The 25,954-nt window shown below is 47.2% G+C and overlaps 2 protein-coding genes across 2 annotated transcripts in view; one reads left to right on the top strand and one right to left on the bottom strand.

Moving 5' to 3' along the window:
• The window catches only part of LOC308279000 (SNRPN upstream reading frame protein), a gene marked incomplete at its 5' end in the record, with an annotated part of 28,625 nt that extends 19,006 nt beyond the window's left edge, over positions 1-9,619 (top strand). The window contains one exon of the mRNA XM_080718975.1: positions 9,358-9,619. Within this exon, the coding sequence (XP_080575101.1) occupies positions 9,358-9,559 (202 nt within the window). The 3' untranslated portion in view covers positions 9,560-9,619. The remainder of the gene's footprint in view (positions 1-9,357) is intronic.
• A 7,718-nt stretch (positions 9,620-17,337) lies between these two features.
• Positions 17,338-17,829, bottom strand: TCEAL1 (transcription elongation factor A like 1; the record flags this gene model as incomplete). The annotated part of the gene is made up of 1 exon (XM_080719593.1): positions 17,338-17,829. The coding sequence occupies one exon, from the start codon at positions 17,827-17,829 to the stop codon at positions 17,338-17,340; it is 492 nt and encodes a 163-aa protein (XP_080575719.1).
• Between the last annotated feature and the right edge of the window lie 8,125 nt (positions 17,830-25,954).

Below are 25,954 nucleotides of genomic sequence, written 5' to 3'. Positions count from 1 at the left end.
ACACGATCTCACGAGTTGCTGATTGTCTCCTTACACTGCGGAGACTGGACTCAAACTTGGTATCCTCCTGGCTCAGCTTCCCAAGTACTGGGATTACAGGTTTGTGCTACCACACCTGGCTAGATGCAATTTTTTTTTGAGGTATTCGGGATTGAACTCAGGGGCAATCTACCTCCCAGCTATACCCTCAGTCCTTTTTTTTTTTTTTTTTGGTGGTACTGGGGGTGTAACCCAGGGGCTTTTCTACTATATGCCCAGACCTATTTTATACTTTATTTGGAAACAGGGTCTCACTAAGTTGCCGAGAGTCTCACTAAGTAGCTGAGGCTGGCTTTGAACCTGTGTGATCCTCCTGTCTCAGCCTGGTGACAAGACCCTGTTTTGAAATAAAAATAAAATAAGAGGACGGGCGTGGTGGTGCACGCTTGTAATCCCCGCGCTTGGGAGGCTGACACAGGAGGATCGCACAGGTTCGAAGCCAGCCTCAGCTACTGAGTGAGGCTTTCAGCAACCTAGTGAGACCCTGTTTCCAAATAAAATATAAAAAAAGGTCTGGGAGTATAGCCCGGAGGTAGAAAGCCTCTGGGTTCCACCCCCAATACCACCAAAAAAAAAAAAAAACCCAAAAAAACAAATAATAAAAAATAGGGCACCGGGCGTGGTGTCGCACGCTTGTAATCCCCGCGCTTGGGAGGCGGAGACAGGAGGATCGCGCAGGTTCAAAGCCGGCCTCGCTGGTGTAAGAGACCCTGTTTCAAAAATATAAAATATAAAATAGGTCTGGGAATGTAGCCCGGAGGTAGAAGGGCTTCCAGGAACTCCAGTACCACCAAAATAAATAAATAAATAAATAAATAAATAAATAAATAAATAAATAAAATAGGGCTGGGAGTGTAGTTCGGAGGTAGAATGCCCCTGGTTTCCATCTCTAGTACCACAAAAACAAACCACAAAAACAAAAAAAAAGGAAAAAGAAAAAAGCATTTAATAAAGCTCAGTACTCATTTATAATCAAATCTTTCAAATCTTTCAGAAGGATCAGTTATAAAATGTTCTATCAACACACTGAGAAAAATAAACTCTCAGAAAACTATGAATAAAAAGAAAATTTCTTAATCTGAAATAGGGCACCTAAGAAAAACACTATAGATAACATCATACTTAGTGAAAACTGAAATTTTTTTATTAGGATTGGGAATCACAAAATAATGTTTGTTCTCTCATTGACATTCATTAATATACTGGTTTCTGGGTGCTTTGGCGCATTTCTGTAATCCCAATAATTAAGGAACCTGATGCCAGGTTGGGAAACTTAGAGATACTATGTCTCAAAATAAATTTAAAAAGAGCTGTGAGCTAGGCGTGGTGGCACATGCCTGTAACTGCAGTGCTTGGGAGGCTGAGAAAGGAGGATATCAGGTTCAAGGCCAGCCTTAGCAACTTAGTGAGATTCTCAACAATTTAGGGAGACCCTGTTCCAAAATAAAAAATAAAAAGGGCTGAGGGTGCAGCTCAGAGGCAGAATGCCCCTAGGTTCAAGCCTTGGTACTAAAAAAAGTGGGGCTGGGGGGGTATATCTCAGCTGTAGAGGGCTCTTGGGTTCAATTCCCAATTCGACAAAAAATACATATATAAATAAAATTCTGGCAGGAGCTGGGTTTGATGGAGCACATCTGTAATCCTAGTACTTGGGAAGCTAAGACAGGAGGATCACAGGTTTGAGGATGGCCTAAGCAATTAAGCAAGATTATGTTTCAAAATAAAAGATAAAATAGGGGTGGGAATGTAGCTCAGAGATAGAATGTCCCTGGGTTCAATCCCCATTCACACACACACACACACACACACACACACACACACACACACACACTCTCCAGGCAGGAGCCAGGTAAGGTAGCATACACCTATACTCTCAGCTACTGGGCATGCTGAGTCAGAAACACCACTAGCTGGAAGCCAACCTGGGCAACTTAGCAAGACCTTTTCTCAAAAAAAAAAAAAAAAAGAACTTCCGGGAAGATGGCAACGGAGAAAAAGCGGGGCTTACGAGCCCCGCTAACAACCAATCTCTATTACTACAAAATCAGCGCCTTTCATAGTCAGAAAACACCATCAGCAGAGAAACAAAAATGTAATTACAAGGGACAGAGAAAAAGAGGGCTGGAAAAACGAGACACCAGAAAGAAACCAGATCGCAGTGCTGCGGCTGGAGCCGCGGCGTGGAGCAGCGGGCGACATCTTCCCTTGCAGCACCAGGCCCCAAAGAGGAGGGGGACTCAGAACGGAGCTCAGAGCCACAGAGGAGAAACACCGGCCTCACGCTCGAGGACGCGGCAGCAGTGCCTTACTGCCGGCGGCAGCGGTGAGTTCACCGGACAGCTCCAGACCAACGCACTCAATAACCCACCAGGCTCCAGAGAGGAGCAGCGGACAGCGAGCCGAGGTGAGCCGCTGCAGAACAGCCGGGCAGGATTCGGCAGATTTTTCGGTGCAGGGAGCATCTAAAGCTCCCAGTGGCTAGGCTCAGCACACCCTGTAGGGACTCAGAGCGGAGCGCAAAACCAGAGAAGAAATACACCAGCCTCATGGCCGAGGGCGTGGCAGCAGCACCATATTGCCACCAGCGGTAGCAGCAGCGAATTCACCAAGTCCACTACAGCTCCATCGGCACACTCAACAACAGTGAGTCAAATTGTGGTTCCTAGAGAAGAAATCCAAGTACTGTACTCCCAGGGACTTGACCCAGTGGGGGAGTGGCGGTGGCAGAGATATCACACCATAGGAGAATGCCCAACCTGGCACCTCCCCATGGTCTAAAGCAGCCTCGATTGACTCCCTGGGTCTGAAACTCTGCGATACAACCTAGTAAAGGAGTAGTGAGGACTGAGATACCACAGACTCGAGATCCAGAGCACCTTAAGTAAAGTCTTAGTGACCCAAGGGAAGAACCCAGAGAAGGCACAAACTTCCGAAATCATGGGAAAGAGGAATAGCATTGGAGCAATGAATGCCCACAACCCCACAACTTCAGAACCCGATAAAACAGAAATTCAGAGATTTCTAGAAGATCAAATCAGGAAAATAACTGTAGAAATAATAGAGGTGTTTCGAAAAGAATTGAGAGAGAGCCAAAAAGAGATAAAGGATGCCATTAATGAAGTAAAGTCCTCAATTCAAAGTACAAACAACCGATTAGACCACATGGAGAGGATCGGAGAAGAGGATCCCCACGCCACATAATTGTCAAAATGACCAATGTGGAACCAAGCAGAGAATCTTAAAGGCAACAAAAGCAAAGGGCCAAGTGACATTCAGAGGCAAACCAATTAGAATCACTCCAGACTTCCCAAACCAAGTTATGAGAGCCAGAAGGGCTTGGAGTAACATATTCCAAACTCTGAAAGAAAACAACTTCCAGCCAAAAATTTCCTACCCAGCAAAACTTTCTATCAAATTAGATGGAGAAATAAGAAGCTTCCATGACAAACAGAAACTGAAGGAATTTATGTCTTCAAAACCAGCACTAGAGAAAATACTCAAAGAGATTAACTACAAAGAAGAAATAGGTAACACACACCAGAGCCAGAGAAACAAGAGTTTCCATCCAACAGACAACTAAGATTGGTTATCTGTGGAGATTCATTATTTATGTTAGTCTTTTACCTATCTCTAAATTGTATTGTTTGCTTTTATTGTTGCTAATTTTTAGGTTTCTAGTTGGAATATTAATATACCTTCAGATATAGCATTTGGAAATATTTTATCCCATTCTATCAGTAACTTTTAACTCTGTTTACATTGTCTTTGGATATACGATATTTTTTAATTTTTAGGGAGTTTTTTTACCCTTCTGTTGCCTGTGCCATTGAAATCATATCCAAGACATCACTGCCAATTTCAATGTTGTGAGGTTTAATGACCCAGATTTTCTTCTAAAAGTTTATAGTCTTAAGATTTATATTTAGGTCTTTTATCTATTTTGAGTTAATAATTGTATATGGTGTTAGGTAAGGGTCCAATTTTATTCTTTTTTATGTAATTATTATTTTTCAACAATATTTAGTTAAAAGATAATTATTTCCTCCACCAAATGTTCGTGGAAACCTTGTCAAAAATAACTTGACAATATATAGATGAATTTATCTCTAGGCTTTTTTTTTTTTTTGGTGGTACTGGGGTTCCTGGAAGCCCTTCTACTTCTGGGCTACACTCCCAGACCTATTTTTACATTTTTATTTGGAAACAGGGTCTCCTAAGCCAGCGCGCGCGGCTGGCTTTGAACCTGCGCGATCCTCCTGTCTCAGCCTCCCAAGCGCGGGGATTACAAGCGTGCGCCACCACGCCCGGCTTATCTCTAGGCTTTTATTTAACTCCAATGTTTTATATATCTGCCTTTAGAACAGTACTACACTGTTTCAATTATTGTAGTTGTATATGGTTTGAAATCAGAAAATATATATCTTCTAGCTTTGTTCTTTTTCAAGATCATTTTGGGTATCTAGAGTCCATATTCCACATTAGGATAGATTTTTTTTTCTGAAAAATAAGTAAATAAATGTATGATAGTTTCACCTAAAAAAAAGAAAAAGAAAAAATATTCTCTGGTAAGAAAGAAAGCAAAAAGAATGTTGAAATGTTATCTTTAAGTCATCAAAAGTTTGGTATCAGACAAATGAAACTGTTCTGTGAGATTATCATTGTTAATTTTGGATAAATTGCTATAATACTAGATGTCAACCACTAAGCCAAAAATGGGATGGAGGGATGGGGAGGGAACGGGGTGGGGATCAGGTAGGGGCTAATTGGGCGATGTGTGCATGTATGTCTACAAAAGTTTTTTTTAATTCCATTATGATGTATGAATACTGTGCACCAATAAAAAATAAATTAAAAAAATAAAAATAAAAAAAAATTTTTTTGGTGGTACTGGGGGTGGAACCCAGAGGCCTTCAACCTCTGGGGTATACTCCTAGACCTATTTTATATTTTTATTTGGAAACAGGGTCTCGCTAAGTTGCTGAGAGCCTCACTAAGTAGCCGAGGCTGGAGTCAAACCTGCACCATCTTCCTGTCTCAGCCTCCCAAGCGCGGAGATTACAAGCGTGTGCCACAATGCCTAGCAAAATAAAAATTTTTAAAGAGCTGGGGGTAGATGGGCATAGTGGTGTAAAACTGTAATCCCATTACTTGGGAAAGCTGGAGAATCACAAATGTGAGGCCAGCATCAGCAATTTAAAAAGGCCCTCAGCAACAAAGAAACACCCTGTTTGCAAATTTTAAAAAATGGGACTGGAGTTCAATCCCTAGTACAACAACAACAACAACAAAAATATTGCTGGAGTTTGATTCAGGGGTAGAGCACTGGACTAGGATGCATGAATAGAGTATGAGGCCCTGGGTTTCACCTCCAGCACTACGAAACAAAACAAAATAAAGCACCTAGGTATTGTGACTTGAGAAGCAGTGCCTTTAAAAGCTTTGTAAAGCTGCTCCTGGACAGCAGGACGCTTCCTCTTCCAAGTTACACCTCCAGTCCTTTTAATTTTACTTTGCAAAATGGTCAACATAGTCTTCCTAAGTGGCTAAGAGCAGGGACTTTTTTCTTCTTTTTTTCTTTTCTTTTTTTTGTGTGTATATGTGTGGTAATAGGGATGGAACCCAGGGGGCATTCTACTTCTAAGTCATATCCGCAGCCCAATTTATTCTTTTATTTTGAAATAGGGTCTCACTAAGTTATAAAGAACCTCAATAAGCAAGAACCTTTTCTGGAAGCACATGCTGAAAGCATCAGCAGGCAGGCAGGGCAGCCATGCAGAAAGAGGGCAGCTGCTGCCATGACAACAGTCTCCAGGGCCCTGCACTCCTCAGGGGATCCCAGGAAGCCCAGGGTGGTTTCTGGGGCAGGGATTCACCACCACCCACTCTCAGGGGCTCTGGGCACCCGGGAGGCTCCTCCCCCTCTCCCTGCCTGACCTGGGGTTTCCTCCTAAAAGGTAGGTGGGGCTGCGCTTCTGCAGGAGAAGCAGAGGCCTGGCCCCGCCCTGCCTCCCTCTCCCCTTCCCCCTCCCAGTCCCCTTGCTTTCCTGGACTGCAGGAGCTGCCCTCCCTAGGGTCCCACTAAGTCACCACCCTCTGGCTTCGAACCTGTGATCCTCCTGTCCTCTCAGTTTCCCGGGTACTGGGATCACAGGTGTGGCCACCGCACCCGGCGGAGCCTGCTCTTTTCTGCTTCTGGCCGCATCCTGCCTGAGACCTAGAGACTGTGTCTATGATCTCCACACGCAGGCACACGCACGCACACACAGTCTGTGCCCAGGAAGCAAAGAAGCATCTCTGGGTGGGTGGGAGGGCAGCAACTCAGTCTGCAGGAAACACTCAGGCCAGGGAAGGCAGGCCCACAGCTGGGCTGAAGAGGGAGCGCCTGGGCAGGACCCTCCGGGGCTCTGGACACTCGGGGGCCTCCTTCCCTCTCCTTGCCCTGAGTCAGGTCCCTTCCCGCGCTAGCACGCTGGCTCCACGCTGCCCACGCCGCTGAGGCGGCCTTCTCTGAGGAAGGAAGCCAGCTAAAGGGTCAACCTGTCCACTGCAAATCGTCCTGTGCCCTCTGCCTTCTTGTTTTCTTTGCCTTTTCCCGAGCAATTTAAATTCTCAAGACAAGCGGCACCCGCATGGTTAAGAGATGACCTGCTGGAGCCCTGTTGTTCCAGATAAAGCAACCAGAGAAACATTGGTCCTAAGACCTCCTCGTCGCTCATCTTTCTTGAGATTTTCAGAACTCAGAGCATCTGGTGACCTCAGATAACATCAGCATGTGAGTTAGAGAAAGAGACCTCGGTGGAATTGATGATTACTCTACCATCCATCCATCCATCCATCCATCCATCCATCCATCCATCCATCTGGGCCAAAAAAATACACTCCCTTAGCCAGGTGTGGTGTGTATGCCTGTAATTCCAGGATTTGGGAGGCTGAGATAAGAACTTACTGAGGTCCTCGGCAGCTTAGTGAGAGTCTGTTTCCAAATAATGATAAAGTAGGGCTAGGAATGTAGCTTAGAGGTAGAATGCCCCTGGTTCAGCAGCCAGTACCCCCACCCACAGAAAAAAGAAAAGAACAAAACTCCCTCAGTCCCAGTACTTGGGAGGCAGAGATAGGAGGATCACAGGTTCAAGGCCAGCCTCAGCAACCTCATGAGGCCCTCTGCAACTTAACGAGACCCTGTTTCAAAATAGAAAATAAAATCGAGCTGTGGGTGGAGCTCAGAGGTAGAATGCCCCTGAGTTCAATCCTTAATACCACACACAAAGAGAAAAGAAAAGAAAAAACTTTCCTAAAATTCCCAATAGTAAGATGCAGTGGCCCATGCCTACAATCCCTGGTGTTCAGGAGACTGAGACAAGACGATCGAAGGTTCGAGGCCAGTTGCTGTGACTTAGCAAGGAGATCCTGTTTCAAAATAAAATTTAAAAGAAGTAGGGGTGTAACTCAGAAGTGGAATGCCCCTGGGTTCTACCCCCAGTACCAGCAACACTTTTTTCCTATATCAGGTTGTCACCTGTACTTTTTAGCTAAGATCGGCCATCGGATGATAGTCGGGCCGTTCCCCCACGACCTAGCTCGTCCTAATAGAGACCTTTCTCTACCAGCACCTTGCCTCTGGACGTACTGGCTTCTGTCATGAGAAGGCAGAGCAGGCCTCTGCTTGGTTTCAGGGATGCCATTTGGCAGTAGCTGCGACTGCCTTCCTGGAGTCCAGACAGGGCGGGGCACAGCGCTTGCCCTGAGATGGCCTTCCCTGCTGCCTCCAACTCAGCCACAGAGACGCCTCACCTCAGGGACTCTCTAAAGGACCCCAGAACCACCCTAGTCTGAGGTGTGGGTGACAGAGGTTGGAAGAGAGGAAATTGTGTCCAATCTTGGCTCTGTGGCTCAATGAGTTCATAGAGACTGTTGTTCTGCTGTTACCATCTATGCCGATAAATTAGATCCAGGTGTTCTGGAGGAGTTCATTGACTTAAAGAGGAGGTAGATACTGAAAAATCATTTAACACATCCTTATAAGAAGTCTAAGTCAGCCGGGCGTGGTGGTACTTGCCCTGAGATGGCCTTCCCTGCTGCCTCCAACTCAGCCACAGAGACACCTCACCTCAGTGACTTACTAAAAGACCCAGTAGAGGTGTGTACCACCATATGCCCCAAGAGCATCCATTTATAACATCCACACATGCACACACATGCATGCATATACTCTTGTGACTTGAAACACTGAAAAAACACCTGACTATGTGTTGCATATACATAATTCCCAGGTGTAATGCATCAGATCTCTGCCTCCCCTGAGTACTGGCCACTGCCAGTACTTACTTACCTGGGCAGGACCCTCCGGGAAGCCTTACCTCCTCAGCTTCCCTCCTCCCCCTCCTTTGTTAGCCAGCAATTCTGGCCCCACACTCTCTTTCTGTATCTGTCTCCAAACAGGTATTGTCTAGGCAAGTGTTCATAAAATTGCACCTTTTTACAGACAGGATTTTTTTCCCTGTGTGTATTATTGAACTCAGGGCGTTCTACCTCTGAGCTACACTCAGTCCTATTTTAGTTTTTATTTGGAAACAGGGTTATCTCTCGGTTGCTGAGGTTGTATCCAAACTTGGGATTCTACTGTCTCAACTTCCCAAGTACTGGTATTACAGGCGTGTACTATAGCATCCAGCTAGCTTTTCTTTCTTTCTTTCCTTCTTTCTTCTTTCTTCTCCTCCTCCTCCTCCTCCTCCTCCTCCTCCTCCTCCTCCTCCTCCTTCTTCTCCTCCTTCTTCTCCTTCTTCTTCTTCTTCTTCTTCTTCTTCTTCTTCTTCTTCTTCTTCTTCTTCTTCTTCTTCCTCTTTTGTGGTACTGGGGATTGAACCAGGGCTATTCTTCCTCTCAGCTACATACCCAGCCCTATTTTTATTTTTATTTTGAAACAGAGTCTCACTAGGTTAATGAGAGTCTCACTACTTGCTGAGGCTATCCTCAAACCTGGGATCCTTCTGTCTCAGCCTCCCATGTACTGGGATTATAAGCCTGTGCCATCACACCCAGCCATTTTTTATATGGGAATGGCCTCACTAAGTTGCCGAGGGTTTCACTAAGTTGCTGAGGCTGGGTGCGAATCCGAGATTCTCCTGTCTCAGCCTCCCAAGCACTAGATTACAAGTGAGTGTCCCAAACCTGCCTACACACAGGTTAGAAAGCAGTGCATATAATAGAATCCTACTTCTGCTTGAAAATATACTCACAAGAGCAGGGGGAGCGGCCCTGGAGATGCACGGCGCCTCAGCCTGAGCAGAGACCTGTCAGCGACGCCATGGAGTGAGCCAGGGATCGCTTACACCTGAGACGGACGACTGAGCAGCACGTGCCAGAGGTAGAAGTCCAAGTGAAACGTCGGAGGACCGCCTCACTGAGCAACCAAGAGTGTCACTTGTACCCAAGGCATTCCCAGCAGCAGCAGATACCTGTGGTGGATTTCCAGGCCGAACTGAGACAGGCTTTCTTAGCTGAGACACCACGAGGTGGTTAAAGTCATATTGCAACGTCAAGGAGCCCAACTAAAGAAAAAACAGGAAAAGAAAAAGAAAAATATTGGAGAGGAGTTAAGAAAGCCGTTGCAGATGCCAGGACACTGGAGATGTAGACAAAACTTATCCAAATGCACTGGAACTTATGGAAAAATTCTCCGTGAAGGAGGACTGCTGTTTCTCTATATTGTTAAGAATCTAGAAACATCACCTGTAAGGAGAGAGTCTAGCGGAGACCAAGAAGAAAGGCGGTGTTGAAAGCGGTCTCCGTGATGGTGGTGGAGACTTGTATTCAGGAGGAGCAGAAACCGGATCCTACCAACCTTATTTTTTTGGAGAAATTACACCAAATGTTGAATGCTACCGTCGCGCATGCTTAGGAACACTGGGCAACATTCAGAGTGGAAAAAGAGCTTGGGAAAGATTTGAAATGGTGGAGGCAGTGGCAATGGCAGTGGCCAGTACTCAGGAGAGGCAGAGATCTGATGCATTACACCTGGAACCTTTGAAGTAATGACCCCAGAGGCAGAATGCTACCACCACACACCATCGAGAACGTGGGACAAATGGTTGGGCGAAGAGGGTGCTCGGATTGGGTGAGGCGGCGACGGACACAGCAAAGCTGGGATTGGAGCCTGCCGTGAGGCAAGGCCGGTGCTGGAAGCTCCGAGGCTGGGATCGGAGCCTGCCGAGGGGTTAGGCCGGTGCCGGGGCCAATGGCCGACATCAGAGCCTGCCATGAGGCAAGGCCACTACTGGGGCCTCCGAGGCTGGGATCAGAGCCTGCAAAGGGGTTAGGCCGACCGGGGCCAGAGGCCAGCAGCGGAGCCTGCCATGAGGCAAGGCTGCTACTGGGGCCTCTGAGGCCGGGATAAGAGCCTGCCGAGGAGTTAGGCCAGTGCCAGGGCCAATGGCCGGCATCGGAGCCTTCCATGAGGCAAGGCCATTACTGAGGCCTCCAAGGCCTGAACTGGAGCTTGCCGAGGGGTTAGACCAGTGCTGGGGCCAGAGAGGCTGGCATCGGAGCCTGCCGTGAGGCAAGGCCGGTGCTGGGGCCTCGGAGTCTGGGATCGGAGCCTGCCGAGGGGTTAGGCCGATGCTGGGGCCAACGGCCAGCATCGGAGCCTGACAGGAGGCAAGGCCGCTACTGTGGCCTCCGAGGCCGGGATCGGAGCCTGCCAAGGGGTTAGGCCGGTGCCGGGGCCAATGGCTGGCATCGGAGCCTGCCGTGAGGCAAGGCCGCTATTGCGGCCTCCGAGGCCGGGATCGGAGCTAGCTGAGGAGTTAGGCTGGTGTCGGGGCCAGCGAGACCAGAATTGCGGCCTCCCATGAGGCAAGGCCGCTGCTTGAGCCAGCGAGGTCTGGATCAATCCACTGGGTAGCCAGGCCACTACTGGGGCCGTCAAGAGTGGGATCAGTACTTGCAACGCGGCATGCACAGAGAAATATTGCAAAAAATATAAATCAGATGCTTCCCCTAATCAACAGAAAGAGGTTGAGCTATAGAAAGGGCCCTACAGTGAAGCAACTAATGTGACCAATCAGAGGGTATGGAATAGTGGAGGACGGAGCCTCTTTAAAACACAGGAGGTACATAAACAAATGTATCAAAGTTAATCACCAAACAAGCATGGGATGAGGGAAGGGGAAGGAAGGGGATGGGGGCTGGATGAGGGCTAATTGGATGATGTGTGCTTATATATCCTCTCAAGTCTTGTACTCCAATGTGAATGATATATGACTACAATGCACCAACTAAAAAAATAAATAAATTTTTTAAAAAAAGAAAATATACTCACAAAAAGGGTAGAAGGATATATACAATTGGATCATTCATTCATTCAATTCAACAAATTCTTCGTAGAATATTTTTCCCTGTGCCAGGTACACAGCCATGATCCATAATTACAGTCCAATCTCTTTCCACAATTCCAATCACATATGCACAGCTGCCTGTTGGACATAGTGCAGAGCAAAATAAAAATGTGAAAACTCAGAGGATACAGTGGTACACACCTGTAATTCCAGTATGGAGGAGGATGAGACAGGAGGATTACAGACTTGAAACTGGCGGCAGCAATTTAGCAAGACCCTCAGGAACTTAGCGAAAGCGTTTCAAAATGAAAATAAAGGCCAGGCGTGGTGGAACATTTGGGAGGCTGAGACAGGAGGATGGCGGTTCGAGGACAGCCTCAGCTTCTTAGTGAGGTTCTTTGCAACTCAGTGAGACCCTGTTTCAAAGTAAAGAATAAAAATAGGGCTAGGAGTGTAGCTTGGAGGTCGAATGCCCCTGAGTTCCATCTCCAGTACTGCAACAATGAATGAATGAGTGAATAAATAAAATAAAAAATAAGAGTTGGGTGTCATGGAGCACATTTGTAATCCCAGTACTTGGGAGGCTGAGACAGAGGATTGCAGTATCCAAAGCCAGCCTCAGCAACTTGGCAAGGGTCTCAGCAATGTAGTGAGAGCCTGTTTTCAATATTAAAAAATAAAATAGGGCTGATGGTGTAGCTTGGAGGTAGAATGCCTCTGGATTCAATTCCCAGTACCAAAAAATTAAATAAAGTATTGGGGACATGGCACAAAGGCAAAATGCCCCTGGAATCAATTCCCAGTACTCCCCCCAAAAAAACCCAACAACTTTCACACCAAGTTCTAGCACACACCTGTAATCCCAGTAACTTGAGAGGCTGAGGCAGGAATATTGCAAGTTCGAGGTCAGCCTTGGCAATTTAGTGAGATCCTGTCTCAAAATAAAAATAAAAAGGGCTGAGAGCCGGTTATGGTGGTGCATGCTTGTAATCCTAGTATTTGGGAGGCTGAAATAGGATCGCAGGTTCGAAGGTAGCTTCAGCAACTCAGTGAGGCCCTTCCCAATTTAGTGAGACCCTGTTTCCAAATAAAAACTAAAATAGGATTGGGGGGGTGTAGCTTGGAGGTAGAATACTTCTGGGTTCAATCCCCAACACACACACAAAAAAAGAAAAAGACTGGGGATGCAGTTTAGTGGTGGAACTCCTCTGGCTTTAGTCTCTACTATGACAAAAACTTGAAAACTTTCACACCAGTTACAGATTATACTAGACTTTCCTGGCCCCAAGGCACAGACTGGGGCTGCAGTGTGTGTCTGTGTTCTCAAAGGAGGTGACATCCCTTTCTCCTGACTTGTTGGACCATGTGTGTCTTCTTTTTTTTTTTTTTTTTTTTTGGTGGTGCTGGGGGTGGAACCCAGAGGCTTTCTACCTCCGGGCTACACTCCCAGACCTTTTTTATATTTTATTTGGAAACAGGGTCTCACTAAGTTGCTGAGAGCCTCACTAAGTAGCTGAGGCTGGCTTCGAACCCGTGCGATCCTCCTGTCTCAGCCTCCCAAGCGCAGGGAATTACAAGCGTGCGCCATCACGCCCGGCTGTGCCTTTTCTTGTTTGTGGTCTTGGAGACTGAATCTGGGGGAAGAGGGAGGCTTACTCCTAAGCTACACTCCCATCGTGTGTGTGTGTGCGTGTGTGCGTGCGAGAGAGAGAGAGAGAGAGAGAGAGAGAGAGAGAGAGAGAGAGAGAGAGACTGGGGATTGAACCCAGAGACATTCTACCTCTGAGCTATAACCCCAGCTCTATTTTTTATTCTTTATTTTGAAATAGGGTAGCCGGGCGTGGTGGCGCACGCTTGTAATCCCCATACTTGAGAGGCAGAGACAGGAGGATCGCGCAGGTTCGAAGCCAGCCTCGCTGGCTTAAGAGACTCTGTTTCCAAATAAAATATAAAATAGGCCTGGGAGTGTAGCCCGGAGATAGAAGGGTTCCAACCCCAGTACCACAAAAAAAAAAAATAGGGTCTTTGTGAGTTGCCAACGGCCTCACTAAGTCGCTGAGGCTGTCCTCAAACCACAATCTTCCTGCCTCAGCCTCCCAAATGCTGGGATTACAAGCATGCACCATCATGCTTGCCTTTATTTTTTATTTTGAAACAGGGTCTCACTAAGTTGTAGAGGGTCTCATGAAATTGCTGAAGCTGGCCTCAAACCTGTGATTCTCCTGTTTCAGCCTCCCAAGTATTGGAATCACAGTATGTGCCACTATTCCCAACGGGACCATGTGTTTTGCCAGCTCCCTTTAGCTGGGGTCTCCCGCACTCGTGGGCCTGGGCTGACTCACACATCAGCTGCCCTGTGCCAGGCAGACACTGAGCTAAGTCATCCCAGAACCAACACAACAGGCCAGGGCATATCCCAGGCGCTCTGGGAGGCTGAGCAAGGTGGGTGGGAGACGCATGGGTGACGTCTTGTCTGCTGGCTAGCCTCGTCTTTGCCCCAGTTGGTTTGGAGGCTACTTCACTGGCCTGAGGGGAGGGTCACGCCCCATGCCCAAAGGCTGTCCTGACCAGTGTTCCCAGTCAGGAAGCTCTGGGCCTTGACCTCCTCTACAAAACCATCCTCAAAAGAGAAAGGGCAAGCCGGGCGTGGTGGCACATGCATGTGATCCCAGCATTTGGGAGGCTGAGACAGGAGGATCGCTGTTTGAGGACAGTCTCAGCTACTTGGTGAGGTCCTTTGCAACTCATTGAGACTCTGTTTCAAAATAAAGAATAAGGCAGGCGTGGTGGTGCACTCTTGTAATCCCAGCACTTGGGAGGCTGAGACAGGAGGATCACACGGGTTCGAAGCCAGCCTCAGCTACTTAGTGATGCTCTCAGCACCTTAGTGAGACCCTGCTTCCAAATTAAAATATAAAATAGGTCTCTAAGCCGGGTGTGGTGGCGCAAGCTTGTAATCCCCGCGCTTGGGAGGCTGAGACAGGAGGATCGTGCAGGTTCGAAGCCAGCCTCAGCTACTGAGTGAGGCTGTCAGTAACTGAGTGAGACCCTGTTTCCAAATAAAATATAAAAAAGGTCTGGGAGTATAGCCCGGAGGTAGAAAGCCTCTGGGTTCCACCCCCAGTACCACCAAAAAAAAAAAAGAGAGAAAGGTCAAAGGCGGGACAGGCCACGTGCCCTGCCCTGCAGCGGGGACAGTCGCCCTCCTGCAGGTAAGTCTGTCCAGGGCAGCCCGGCCACCAGCCCTGGAGGGCCTGGTGCCTGCTGCCGGCTGGAGCAGAAGAAGCAAAGGCAGGCCGGCCCCCAAGAGGAGTGTGGCTTGGGGAAGGCCCCCCCCATACCCTCAGCACCAGAGGGCCTGCGTTTTTCCTGTGTGTGTGTATGTGTGTGTGTGTGTGTGTGTGTGTGTGTGTGTCTGTGTGTGTGTTACTGGGGAATAATCCTAGGGGAGTTCTACTTCTGAGCTCCATCCCAAGCCTATTTGTTTATTTTTTGTTTGTTTGGTGCTGAGGATTGAACCCAAGGGCATCCAATCTCTTAGCTATATTCCCAGTCCTTTTTATTTTATTTGGGAACAGGGGCTCACTAAATTGCTAAGGGTCTAACTAAGTTGCTGAGGTTGGCCTTGAACCTGTGATCCACCAGTTTCAGCCTCATAAGTACTGGGATTACAGGTGTGAGCCACCACACCGGGGTTACTCTGCAGTGGGTGTGTGTATTACTGGGGATTGAACCAGGGACATTTTACCTCCGAGCTACACTGCCAACCTTATTTCATTTTTATTTTGAAACAGGGTCTCGCTAAGTTGACGAGAGTCTCACTAATTGCTGAGGTTGTCCTCGAAGCTGCAATCCTTCTGTCTCAGCCTCCTGGGTACTGGGATTCCAGACCTGCTCCTTTTTTTTTTTTTTTTTCAGTACTTGGGATGGAACCTGGAGGCATTCTACCTCCAAGTTAAACCTTCAGCCCTATTTTTTATTCTTTATTTTGAAACAGGATCTCACTGAGTTTCAAATGGCTTCACTAAATAGCTGAGGCTGTCCTTGAACCGCAGTCCTCCTGTCTCAGCCTCCCAAATGCTGGGATTACAAGCGTATCCACACCTGGCTCCCCTGAATGCTTTTTAAACTAAGCATTCTTTAAAATACCAAGGTTTAAGCAGGATTGGGATGGATAAGTGCTGGATAAATGGATCCCCAAGCCCGAAGGGGGCATTCTGGATACACCTGGATAAGTGCTATACCCAAGCTTGAAGGGGGCATTCTCTCCACTTACCTGCAGGAGACACGGCGCAGCTTCTGCTTACCAGGAAATGGAGGGCAACAGCCGAGGGTTTGCATGTTGAAGGCATCAGCAGGGATGGGGACCGATGACAGGAGCAGCATCCAGAATGGGCAGCTGTACCTGGCAGGTAGAGCAGGATGTGGGCACGAACAGAAGGTGGCCCTTACCCGAAATCTCATAGGAATTTGTGAACATCAGTAAGAGCTCCTTTTGGCACTATCCCCTGTGTCTGAAGGGACTCTATAGGACTTGGGGTCTTTTTCTCACCTGCACATTAGGTGGGGGAAAAAAGACCCAGCTTACATCATGTCTAAATGATCTGGTTCCACAGCAGCACTGCAAGACAGGTCCTAATCTTATCTATTTACTCATTTATTTATTTATTACTAGAGATGGAACCCAGGGGCATTCTACCTCTGAGCAGCACCCCCAGCCCCATTTTATTCTTTATTTTTTGTATTTATTTATTTATTTTTGTGGTACTGGGGATGAAACCCAGGGGATTTCTACCTCTAGGCTACACTTCCAGACCTATTTTATATTTTATTTGGAAATAGGGTCTTTATTAAGTTGCTGAGAGCCTCACCAAGTAGCTGAGGCTGGCTTCCAACCTGTGCGATCCTCCTGCCTCAGCCTCTCAAGCATGGGGATTACAAGCTTGTGCCACCATGCCTGGTGTTTATTCTTTCTTTATTTTTTTATTTTTATTTCTTTTGTGGTACTGGGGGTGGAACCCAGAGTCTTTCTACCTCCGGGCTATACTCCCAGACCTGTTTTTTATATTTTATTTGGAAACAGGGTCTCACTAAGTTACTGAGAGCCTCACTAAGTAGCTGAGGCTGGCTTCGAACCTGTGCGATCCTCCTGTCTCAGCCTCCCAAGCGCGGGGATTACAAGCGTGCGCCACCACGCCCGGCTTTATTCTTTCTTTTGAAACAGGGTCTCACTAAATTGTAGAGGACCTCACAAGTTGTTGAGGCTGGCCACGAACCTGCCATCTTCCCATTTCAGCCTCCCAAATACTAGGCTTACAAGTGTGCGCCACCACGTCCAGTGGGAAAATATCACCTTTAAATATAATACCGGTGTTTAAATTTCTGCCTCGGAAATTTAGAAGAAACATATGATTCACTTTAAGTTCTGACAGATATTTATTGAGCCACATTGTCTTTATAAGCTGATCAACAGATAATTTTTTCAACACCTTTCCACATTTTTTTCCACTATATTATTTCTTTTGCAGCACAAATAGAATATGCTTGTCCGGAAAAATGGGAAATCAGATGAAGCAAAATTAAAAAAAAATATATAAATGACCTATCATGTGACCGCCACTGTTAAGACTTTTAAGTATATACTTTCAGTTTTTCTTTGCATATTAATATATAAATATATGTGTGTGGGATTTTTTTTTTTACAAAAAGGATACTCTATATACTTTTGAAAATTGCTTTTTTCACTTCACAATATATAATGTACATCTTTCCATGCAAATGAGAGGGGGGACTCGGACTTCAGGGGGTTAAAAACAAACAAACAAACAAAGCCAATTTTATGCCGGTTACGAGGGAGGACACGTCCAAGACAGGGGCACAACGAGTCCCAAATAGCATCTAGGAGGACGCAGACAGAGAGTCCGGGCGGCGATTCTGCTGTCGTGAGAACAGGAGAGGCGACCCATTAGATGGGGTAGGGGCGGCTCCGTTTGGCTTTCCAGTGCATTATCAGCAGCTTATTTCTGACTCTCTTCATCTCTTCCATCTCTTCTGCCGCCTGGATCATCTCCTCGTTGCTTAGATTCCTGCCGTGGATGTCCCCCCTGAACTGCGGGCGGGACCGGGCCAGCCTTTCTCGGAAGCTGCCCTCCTCCAGCTTGTGCTTGCCCACGCCGCACGGGGGCTGCTCCATGGGGGGGCGCTCCTGCAGCAGGTCCCTGCGGGGCCCCGGCTCCCGCGGAGGCCGCGCCTCGCTCCGCAGCATCTCGGGCAGCAGCTCCGGGAGGAGCTCCTCCGGGAAGAACTCCTCCTCGTCGTCCGAGGACTGCTCCTCCGAGGACGGCTCCTCCTCGGAGCTCTGCTTCTCCGAAGACTGCTCCTCCTCCAGCAGAGGCTCCTCATCGGCCTTGGGCGCGCTCTGCTGCTGCTCTTCGTTTTCTTGGCATGATTTTTCCATGCTGACAGTTTTCGTCTTCGGGCACGGTTATTCTTGGGAGACAAGAAAAGCCAGAATCGAATCGCTATACGTGGCGGCTGGACCAGCCCCCGGGTTCTGCTACCTGCCCTTCCCCGATGCCGAGCGCGGGTCCTTAAATTAAACGTGCGCTCACGCCGAGGCCGCCCGGCCCGGTCGCCTCTCGGCAGCCCCCTCCTTCCAGGGAGCCCACCATTTTCCCAGCAGGCCTTGCCCTGGCCTCTCCCGCAGTGACAGGGGCGGGGCGGTGGGGCCCGCACTCTCTGTGCCATCCCGCGTCTTCCCTCGCACCCCTGCCTAGGCCACCTCTCACCCTTTCCCCGAACCGGACATCTCCCACCCGAGGGTCCCTAGGCACCCCCTCCTCGAGGTGCCCCGCTGCGACCTGCAGACCTGCACACCGACGCCAGACAGGGTAGGGGGCGGGGAGAGGGAGGAGGTTCGGGCGGACTGACGCACACCCCCTCTCTGGGCATCAGCCGTCGCCCCCAGGCCGGCCCCCTTGGGGTTCGCCTCCTCGCCCAGAACGCACATCCAGCGTGGTCCTCTGTGTCCTCACCGCCCCATCCCTCCACAAGCTCATCAGTTCTTTTCTGGGGGGAACGTGGAAGCCGTGGTGGGGGGTTACGTAGAAAATTTCCAAGTGTCTGGACATCCCCTCCCAGTGAGGGGGCTTCACTCATCTTCTCCCCCAACCCCCAAGACCACCATTTTCTGCTCCAAAATTGTGGGCGCGGGGGGGCGGGGCTGGAGCCTGCGGAAAGGCCTGGACTCAGCCATCCGGATCTGTTCCCAGGGTTACCAGGCCGCACAGACACTCACAGCGATTTCAGAGGATGGAGGGAACTTACTTCTTTCTGCTTTCCCTCTCGACCCAACGGTAATAGGGAGATGGTGTCTGGACAGGCAAAAGGACCAGGACGAGAGGGACTTGGGCAGACATAGGCTCCCGGTCACGTGAGGGCCGCGCGTCACTGCCGAGCTCAGATCCCCAGTTACCACTTTGACCAGCGACCAACCGTTCCCAGCAACCTGCCACCCTCTCCTGCCCCCAGACGCACCGGGCGTTGGTGCTCACCGTTCTTCGTTTATATCCGCCTCTTCCTGCTTACCAGAGGCAATTAGCACCGGGCATCTTGCTCTCCGCTGCTTTCCTGATAGCACCTCCCCCCTTTCCTCAGCCACCAAGGCCTCTGATTTCGCGCGCACCTCAGATCTTGCCCTGATATTTGACTGTTTTGCCTTCGTGAATCAACACTATATGTTCAGATCCTAACACTCCCTGGTGTAAACCACATTCAGAACTCCATCATGTCCATTTTGGGCTCTGTCGACATGCTTTCCTCTCATCACTTTCCACTCTTTTGGGGAAGGGGTACTTAATTTTTCTGGTTCTGGAAATTGAATCCAGGGGCATTCTACATCCGAGTGACTCCCCCAGTCCTTATTATTATTATTATTATTATTATTATTATTAATTATTAGTGATACTGGGGATGGAACCCTTCTGCCTCCGGGCTATACTCCCAGACCTATTTTATGTTTTATGTGGAAACAGGGTCTCTTAAGCCAGCGAGACTGGCTTCGAACCTGCGCGATCCTCCTGTCTCCACCTCCCGAGCGCGGGGATTACAAGCGTGCGCCACCACGCGCCCGGTTTATTCTTCATTTTGAAACAGGGTCTTGCTAAGTTGCTGTGGCTGGCCCTGAAACGCCCATGCTCCTGTCTCAGCCTCCCAAGTACTGCGATTATAGACCCACCCACCTGGTGGGCCGCTTGCTTATTTTGTGTTTTTGAGGTCTCAGACCTATGTAACAAATAGAAGGCCCCATCTAAGTTGATAATCATTGGGTTCTAGATTTGTAGAAAGAGTTAAGCTTGAAAAGTATGTAAATTTAAAAGGCTCAATACAAGCCAAGCGTGGTGGCACACGGTTGTAATCTCAGTACTTGGGAGGCTGAGATAGGAGGATCACAGGTTCGCAGGCAGCCTCAGCTACTTAGTGAGGCCCTCTGCAACTTAGTGAGACCTTGTTTCCAAATAAAGAATAAAAAATAGGGGACTGGGGATGTAGCTTGGAGATAGAATGCCCCTGGGTTCCATCCCCGGTACCACAAAAAAATTAAAAAATAAAAAAGCTCAATACTTTGATTTTCAGAAGTCAAAATACGTATTTTTCCTAAGTACAAGGAATTCAGAGAACTTATTTATTAATTATCTGAGATGGAAAAGTTCTTGGTGAAGAGCATGACATTATTCTCTCTCTGTATATATGCAGATATACACATACAGTGAATATTTGTATGTGTATCTAAATTATTCAGTAGTTATTTTTAGTGGGACCCTCAATACTTAGCCCACCATCGATCAGTGATTCTGGTTGAGAAGTTTATATTAACTCATTAAATCAGCAAATAGTTGGGTCCAGGAGCTACTGGACCCCAAAAGAAAGTATTAAACGATACAATATTTTCATTGGCTCTATATTGAGTAGCAGGGTTAAAATCATGCTAATATACGCAATTGTCACGGTAAATACTATGCAGTTTTTTTTTTTTTTTTGCAGGTCTGAGGATGGAACTCAGGGACATTCTACCTCTGAGCTATACCCCCAGCCCTATTTTTTTATTCTTTATTTGGAAACAGAGTCTCACTGAGTTGCAAAGGGCCTCAGTAAGTAGCTGAGGCTGTCCGCGAACTGCGATCCTCCTGTCTCAGCCGCCCAAATGCTGGGATGCTTCTTTCCTACATGGATGCCCTTTCTTCCAGAGAACAGACTACCTCTCCTTTCTCCCTTTTACACTTTCAGAGCAAGTGGCCATGAGATCTATGAGGATACTGAGGTTGTTTTTTTTTTTTATTTAAGTTTAGGCTATATAGTAAGTTTCTGAACAGAAATTCATTTGTGAAATTTCCCATTTTGTGAACTTTTTGTCACTTTCTTCCAGCACCTAATTCACTTTGTCTTATGACATAGATTCCTAAACTCATTGGCTTACCACCCACTTTTCAGAAAAAGAAGTTACTGGGTGTCCCTCTGCGCATTTCTACTGCCACTTAATATTTAGGTGAGTACTGGGTATAGAACCCAGGGGCATTCTACCTCAGAGCTACATCTTGAGCCCTTTTATTTTTTTCTTTTCTTTTCTTTTCTTTTTTGGTGGTACTGGGGGTGGAACCCAGAGGCTTTCTACCTCCGGGCTATACTCCCAGACCTATTTTATATTTTATTTGGAAACAGGGTCTCACTAAGTTGCCGAGAGCCTCACTAAGTAGCTGAGGCTGGCTTCGAACCTGCGCGATCCTCTTGTCTCAGCTTCCCAAGCACGGGGATTACAAGCGTGAGCCACCATGCCCAGCTTCTGGAGCCCTTTTAATTTTTAATTTTTTGGTACTGGGGGTGAAACTCAGGGACATTCTACTTCTAGACTACACCCTCAACCCTATTTTATTTTTTATTTTGAAACAGGGTCTCACTAAATTGCTGACACTAGCTTCAAACCTTCAATCTTCCTGTCTCAGCCTCCCAAGTACTGGGATTACAGGCATGTGCCACCACACCTGGTATTTTTATTTTGAAATAGGGTCCTGTTAAATTTCTGAGGCTGGCCTCAAACCTGTGTTCCTTCTGTCTCGCAAGAATTGGGATTAAACATGTGAGCCACCATACCCAGCCACTGCTCCTTTTTTAAAAATTTAATGTCCACACAATTGTTCCTGAGGTTGCCCCCCTCAAAAGGATTGTATCGCACTTAGGAGGCTGAGACAGGAGGATCACACAGGTTCGAAGCCAGCCTCAGCTACTGAGCGAGGCTGTCAGCAACTTAATGAGACCCTATTTCCAAATAAAATATAAAATAGGGCTGGGGATGTAGCCCAGAAGTAGAATGCCTCTGAGTTCCATCCCCAGTACCGCAAAAAAAAAAAAAAAAAAAAAAAAAAAGAAAAAGAAAAGAAAAAGAAAAAGAAAAGGATGGCATCCTTGACATTGAAAATGTATGACAGTTGGGCGTGGTGGTGCACACTTGTAATCCCCGCGCTTGGGAGGCTGAGACAGGAGGATAGCTCAGGTTCGAAACCAGCCTCAGCTACTTAGTGAGGCTCTCAGCAACTTAGTGAGACCCTGTTTCCAAATAAAGTATAAAATAGGTCTGGGGGTATAGCCTGGAGGTAGAAGGCCTCTGAGTCCTACCCCTAGTACCACCAAAAAAACAAAAAGTATGACAGACAAATATTAGTTTATCTATATATTTTTTCATAATTGTTTTAATTTTCTATATTTCTCTAATGTGTGTCTTTTTATCATCATTATTGTTGTTGTTGTTGTTGTGTGTGTGTGTGTGTGTGTGTGTGTGCGTGCATGCATGCTGGGGACTGAACCCAGGGACATTCTACCTTCCAGCTACACTCCCAGCCCAATTTTTTATTCTTTATTTGGAAACAGAGTGTTGCTAAGTTGCAGAGGGCCTCACTAAGTAGCTGAGGCTGTTTGGGAACCAGAACCATAATCCTCCTGTCTCAGCCTCTGGAATTCTGGGATTATGCCACCTCACCCAGGTCATTTTTATTTTGAAACAGAGTTTCACTAAGTTGCTGAGGCCGGCCTTGTAACTGAAATACTCCTGACTCAGTCTCTCAAGTACTGGGATTACAGGTGTGTGTGTGTGTGTGTGTGTGTGTGTGTGTGTGTGTGTGTGTGTGTGTGTGTTTTGCTGGGGATTGAACCCAGGAACATTCATTCCACCTCTGGGCTATATCCCCAGCCTTATTTTATTTTTCTCTTTGTGGTCTCTGTGTGTGTGTGTGTGTGTGTGTGTGTGTGTGTGTGTGTGTGTGTGTGTGTTACTGGGGACTGAACCCAGGGGCATTCTACCTCTGAGCCACACCTCCAGCCCTTTTTTATTTTATTTTATTTTCCTTTTTTATTTTTTAATTTTTTTGTGGTACTGGGGTGGAACCTAGGGACTTTTCTACCTCCGGGCTATACTCCCAGATCTATTTTATATTTTATTTGGAAACAGGGTCTCACTAAGTTGCTGAGAGCCTCACTAAGTAGCTGAGGCTGTCCGCGAACCGTGATCCTCCTGTCTCAGCCTCTCAAACGCAGGGATTACAAGCGTGTGGCACCACACCCAGCACACCACGATTATTTTAATTTTCCACTTTTCTGGGATGTATGAACTAGATGGTCTTAAAGAACCAAATGGTTTAGACTTTTTTATTTTAGGGTCTGGGGATGGAACCCAGGGGCCTTCGACCTCCAAGCTACACCCTCTGCCCTATTTTTTGTTCTTTATTTTGAAATAGGGTCTCCCTAAGTTGCAAAGAACCTCACTAAGAAGCGGAGGCTGTCCACGAACCGCGATCCTCCAGTCTCAACCTCCTGAATGCTGGGATTATAAGCGTGCGTCACCATGCCCGGCTGGTGCCTTTTTTATTCTTTCACCAAAGACTGATTTTTTTTAACCCAAGGGCATTCTACCTTAGCCCTATCTTTTATTCTTTATTGTTTATTGGGAAATAGTGTCTCACTAAGTTGCAGAGGGCCTCACTAAGTAGCGGAGGCTGGGCCTCAAACCTGCAATCCTCCTATCTCAGCTTCCCAAGTACTAGGATTACAAGTGTGCACCACCACACCTGGTAAGGGTTGATTTTTCATTAGTAATACCTCCCTATAGGATTAGCAAGAGGATTAAATGTGTATAGGACCCAGCATAGTGTATAGCACATAGCACATAGAAAGTGCTCTATAAGTAATAGCTATAGTAATAGTAGGAGTAATAATAACATGATATAGCACTAATAATACTAATTATTATTCTTTTAAGTACTAAGTATTATAACCAAAAGAAAACTTAAAAAACCCTCTACTTTCAGTTGAATTTGATTAATAAACCAGGAGTTATGGTGTATGCCTGTAATCCCAGTACTTGGGAGGCTGAGACAGGAGGATCACAGGCTTGAGGACAGTCTTAGCAAGTAGTGAGACTCCCATCAACCTAACAAGACCCTGTTTCCAAATAAAAATAAAAATAGTGCTGGGGATGTAGCTTAGAGGTAGAATGCCTCTGGGTTCAATTCCCAGTATCATACAACAAAGTGATTAATAAGAGCCGGGAGTGATGGCACACACCTGTGATCCTAGTACTTAGGAGGCTGAGACAGGAAGAACAGAGGTTAAAGGTCAGCCTCGGCTAGTAGTGAGATTCCCATCAACCTAGCAGGATCCTGTTTCAAAATAAAAATAAAATAGGACTGAGGCTGTAGGTCGGAGGTAGAATGCTCCTGATTTCAATCCTCAGGACCACACACACACACAAAAGTGATTAATAAACTGGGCGTGGTGACACGCGCTTGTAATCCCAGCATTTGGGAGGCTGAGACAGGAGAATCGCAGGTTTGTGGCCAGTCTCAGCTACTTAGTGAGGCCCTCCACAACTTAGTGAGACCCTGTTTCAAAATAAAGAATACAAAATAGGCCAGGGGGGTATAGCTTGGAGGTAGAATGCCCCTGGGGTCTATTCCGGGGTATAGCTTGGAGGTAGAATGCCCCTGGGGTCTATCCCCAGTACAGAAAAAAAAAGTGATTAATATTGGCTGGACACAGTAGGGAAAACCTGTACTCCCAGTACTTGGGAGGCTGAGACAGGAAGATCACAGTTATGAGGCTAGCCTCAGCAACCTAACATGATACTGTTTCAAAAATAAAAAGGATCGGGGCATGGTGGTGCATGCTTATAATCCCAGCAGTTGGCAGGTGGAAACCAGAGGATCATGGTTCACAAACAGCCTTAGCTACTTAGTAAGGCCTTTTGAAACTCAGTGAGACCCTGTTTCAGAAAATAAAAAGACTAAAAACTAGGGCTGGGGTGTAGCTTGGGGGTAGAATGCCCATGGGTTCTATCCCCAGTACCGCAAAAAAAAGGGGGGCTGGGAGTGTAGCTCAGTGGTAGCAGGCCCCTGGGTTGGATTCTGAGAACCACCACCAAAAAAAAAAAAAAAAGAAAGAAAGAAAAGACTAATTTTGGAGGCCACGCAGCTAAGCAACATATTATTAGTCTCTCACTAGCTGTACTGTAGATAAAACCGCTGACGCGTGGCATATGATGCTAACAATGGTTGCCTAGGTTACATCGCAGGGACTTGACGACCACTTGTGCTGAAAGCACTGACTCTTCGCTTGGACCTGCAGATGTTAGATGGGTGACTTAAAGAGGAGGAAAATGCTTGGCACCCCGGCCTTCATATGGATCTGTCTTTTTTACCCATAATCTTTGGGTCTGGTTTCTGCCCAGCTCCACACGTAGCCGCATTCACATTCCATTTAAGGGGTGTTAGTCTAGTACCGGAGGTACAAGCTGGGGCACTAACAGCTCCCCAATCTCCCTAACTCTTCATTCTCAGATTTATGAGAAAACAGAGTTAACGGACTTATTTTCAAGGTTTACGACCCTATAGTACATGTGCACCAACCACTGAGTTTCACAATGCCCAGTTTCAGGTCACCGGGGTGGTGCCTCAGTCTCTAGCCAGCTGTTCTTTCTCCATCTACGTCTCCTATTTTCCCCCTTGCCCAAAGATAAAAGAAGCTTGAAACCTGGGCTGCCTTGAGATGTTTCCCAACCACCCTCACCCCCACCCCAGGTTGCCAGCCTGCCACCTTCTCTTTTTGCTGACATTATGGATAAATCTTTTACTTTGCCCCAATAATTTGACCTCAATTCATGAAGCCCCTTTTAAAGCCATGTATAAATGGGCATAGGTTTGGCACTGGTGTTAACAGAGCTATTAGCCGGGCGTGGTGGCGCACGCTTGTAATCCCTGCGCTTGGGAGGCTGAGACAGAAGGATTGCAGTTCACGGACAGCCTTAGCTACTTAGTGAGGCCCTCCACAACTTAGTGAGATCCTGTTTCAAAATAAAGAATAAAGGCCGGGCGTGGTGGCGCACACTTGTAATCTCTGCACTTGGGAGGCTGAGACAGGAGGATCACACAGGTTCGAAGCCAGCCTCAGCTACTTAGTGAGGCTCTCGGCAACTTAGTGAGACCCTGTTTCCAAATAAAGTATAAAATAGGTCTGGGAGTATAGCCTGGCAGTTAAAAGCC

The sequence above is a fragment of the Muscardinus avellanarius genome (genome assembly GCF_963383645.1).
Source record: "Muscardinus avellanarius genome assembly, chromosome: X".
Classification (NCBI taxonomy): Eukaryota; Metazoa; Chordata; class Mammalia; order Rodentia; family Gliridae; genus Muscardinus; species Muscardinus avellanarius.
Note: the sequence above shows the minus strand (reverse complement) of the source record. Positions and strands in the feature narration are given on the sequence as shown.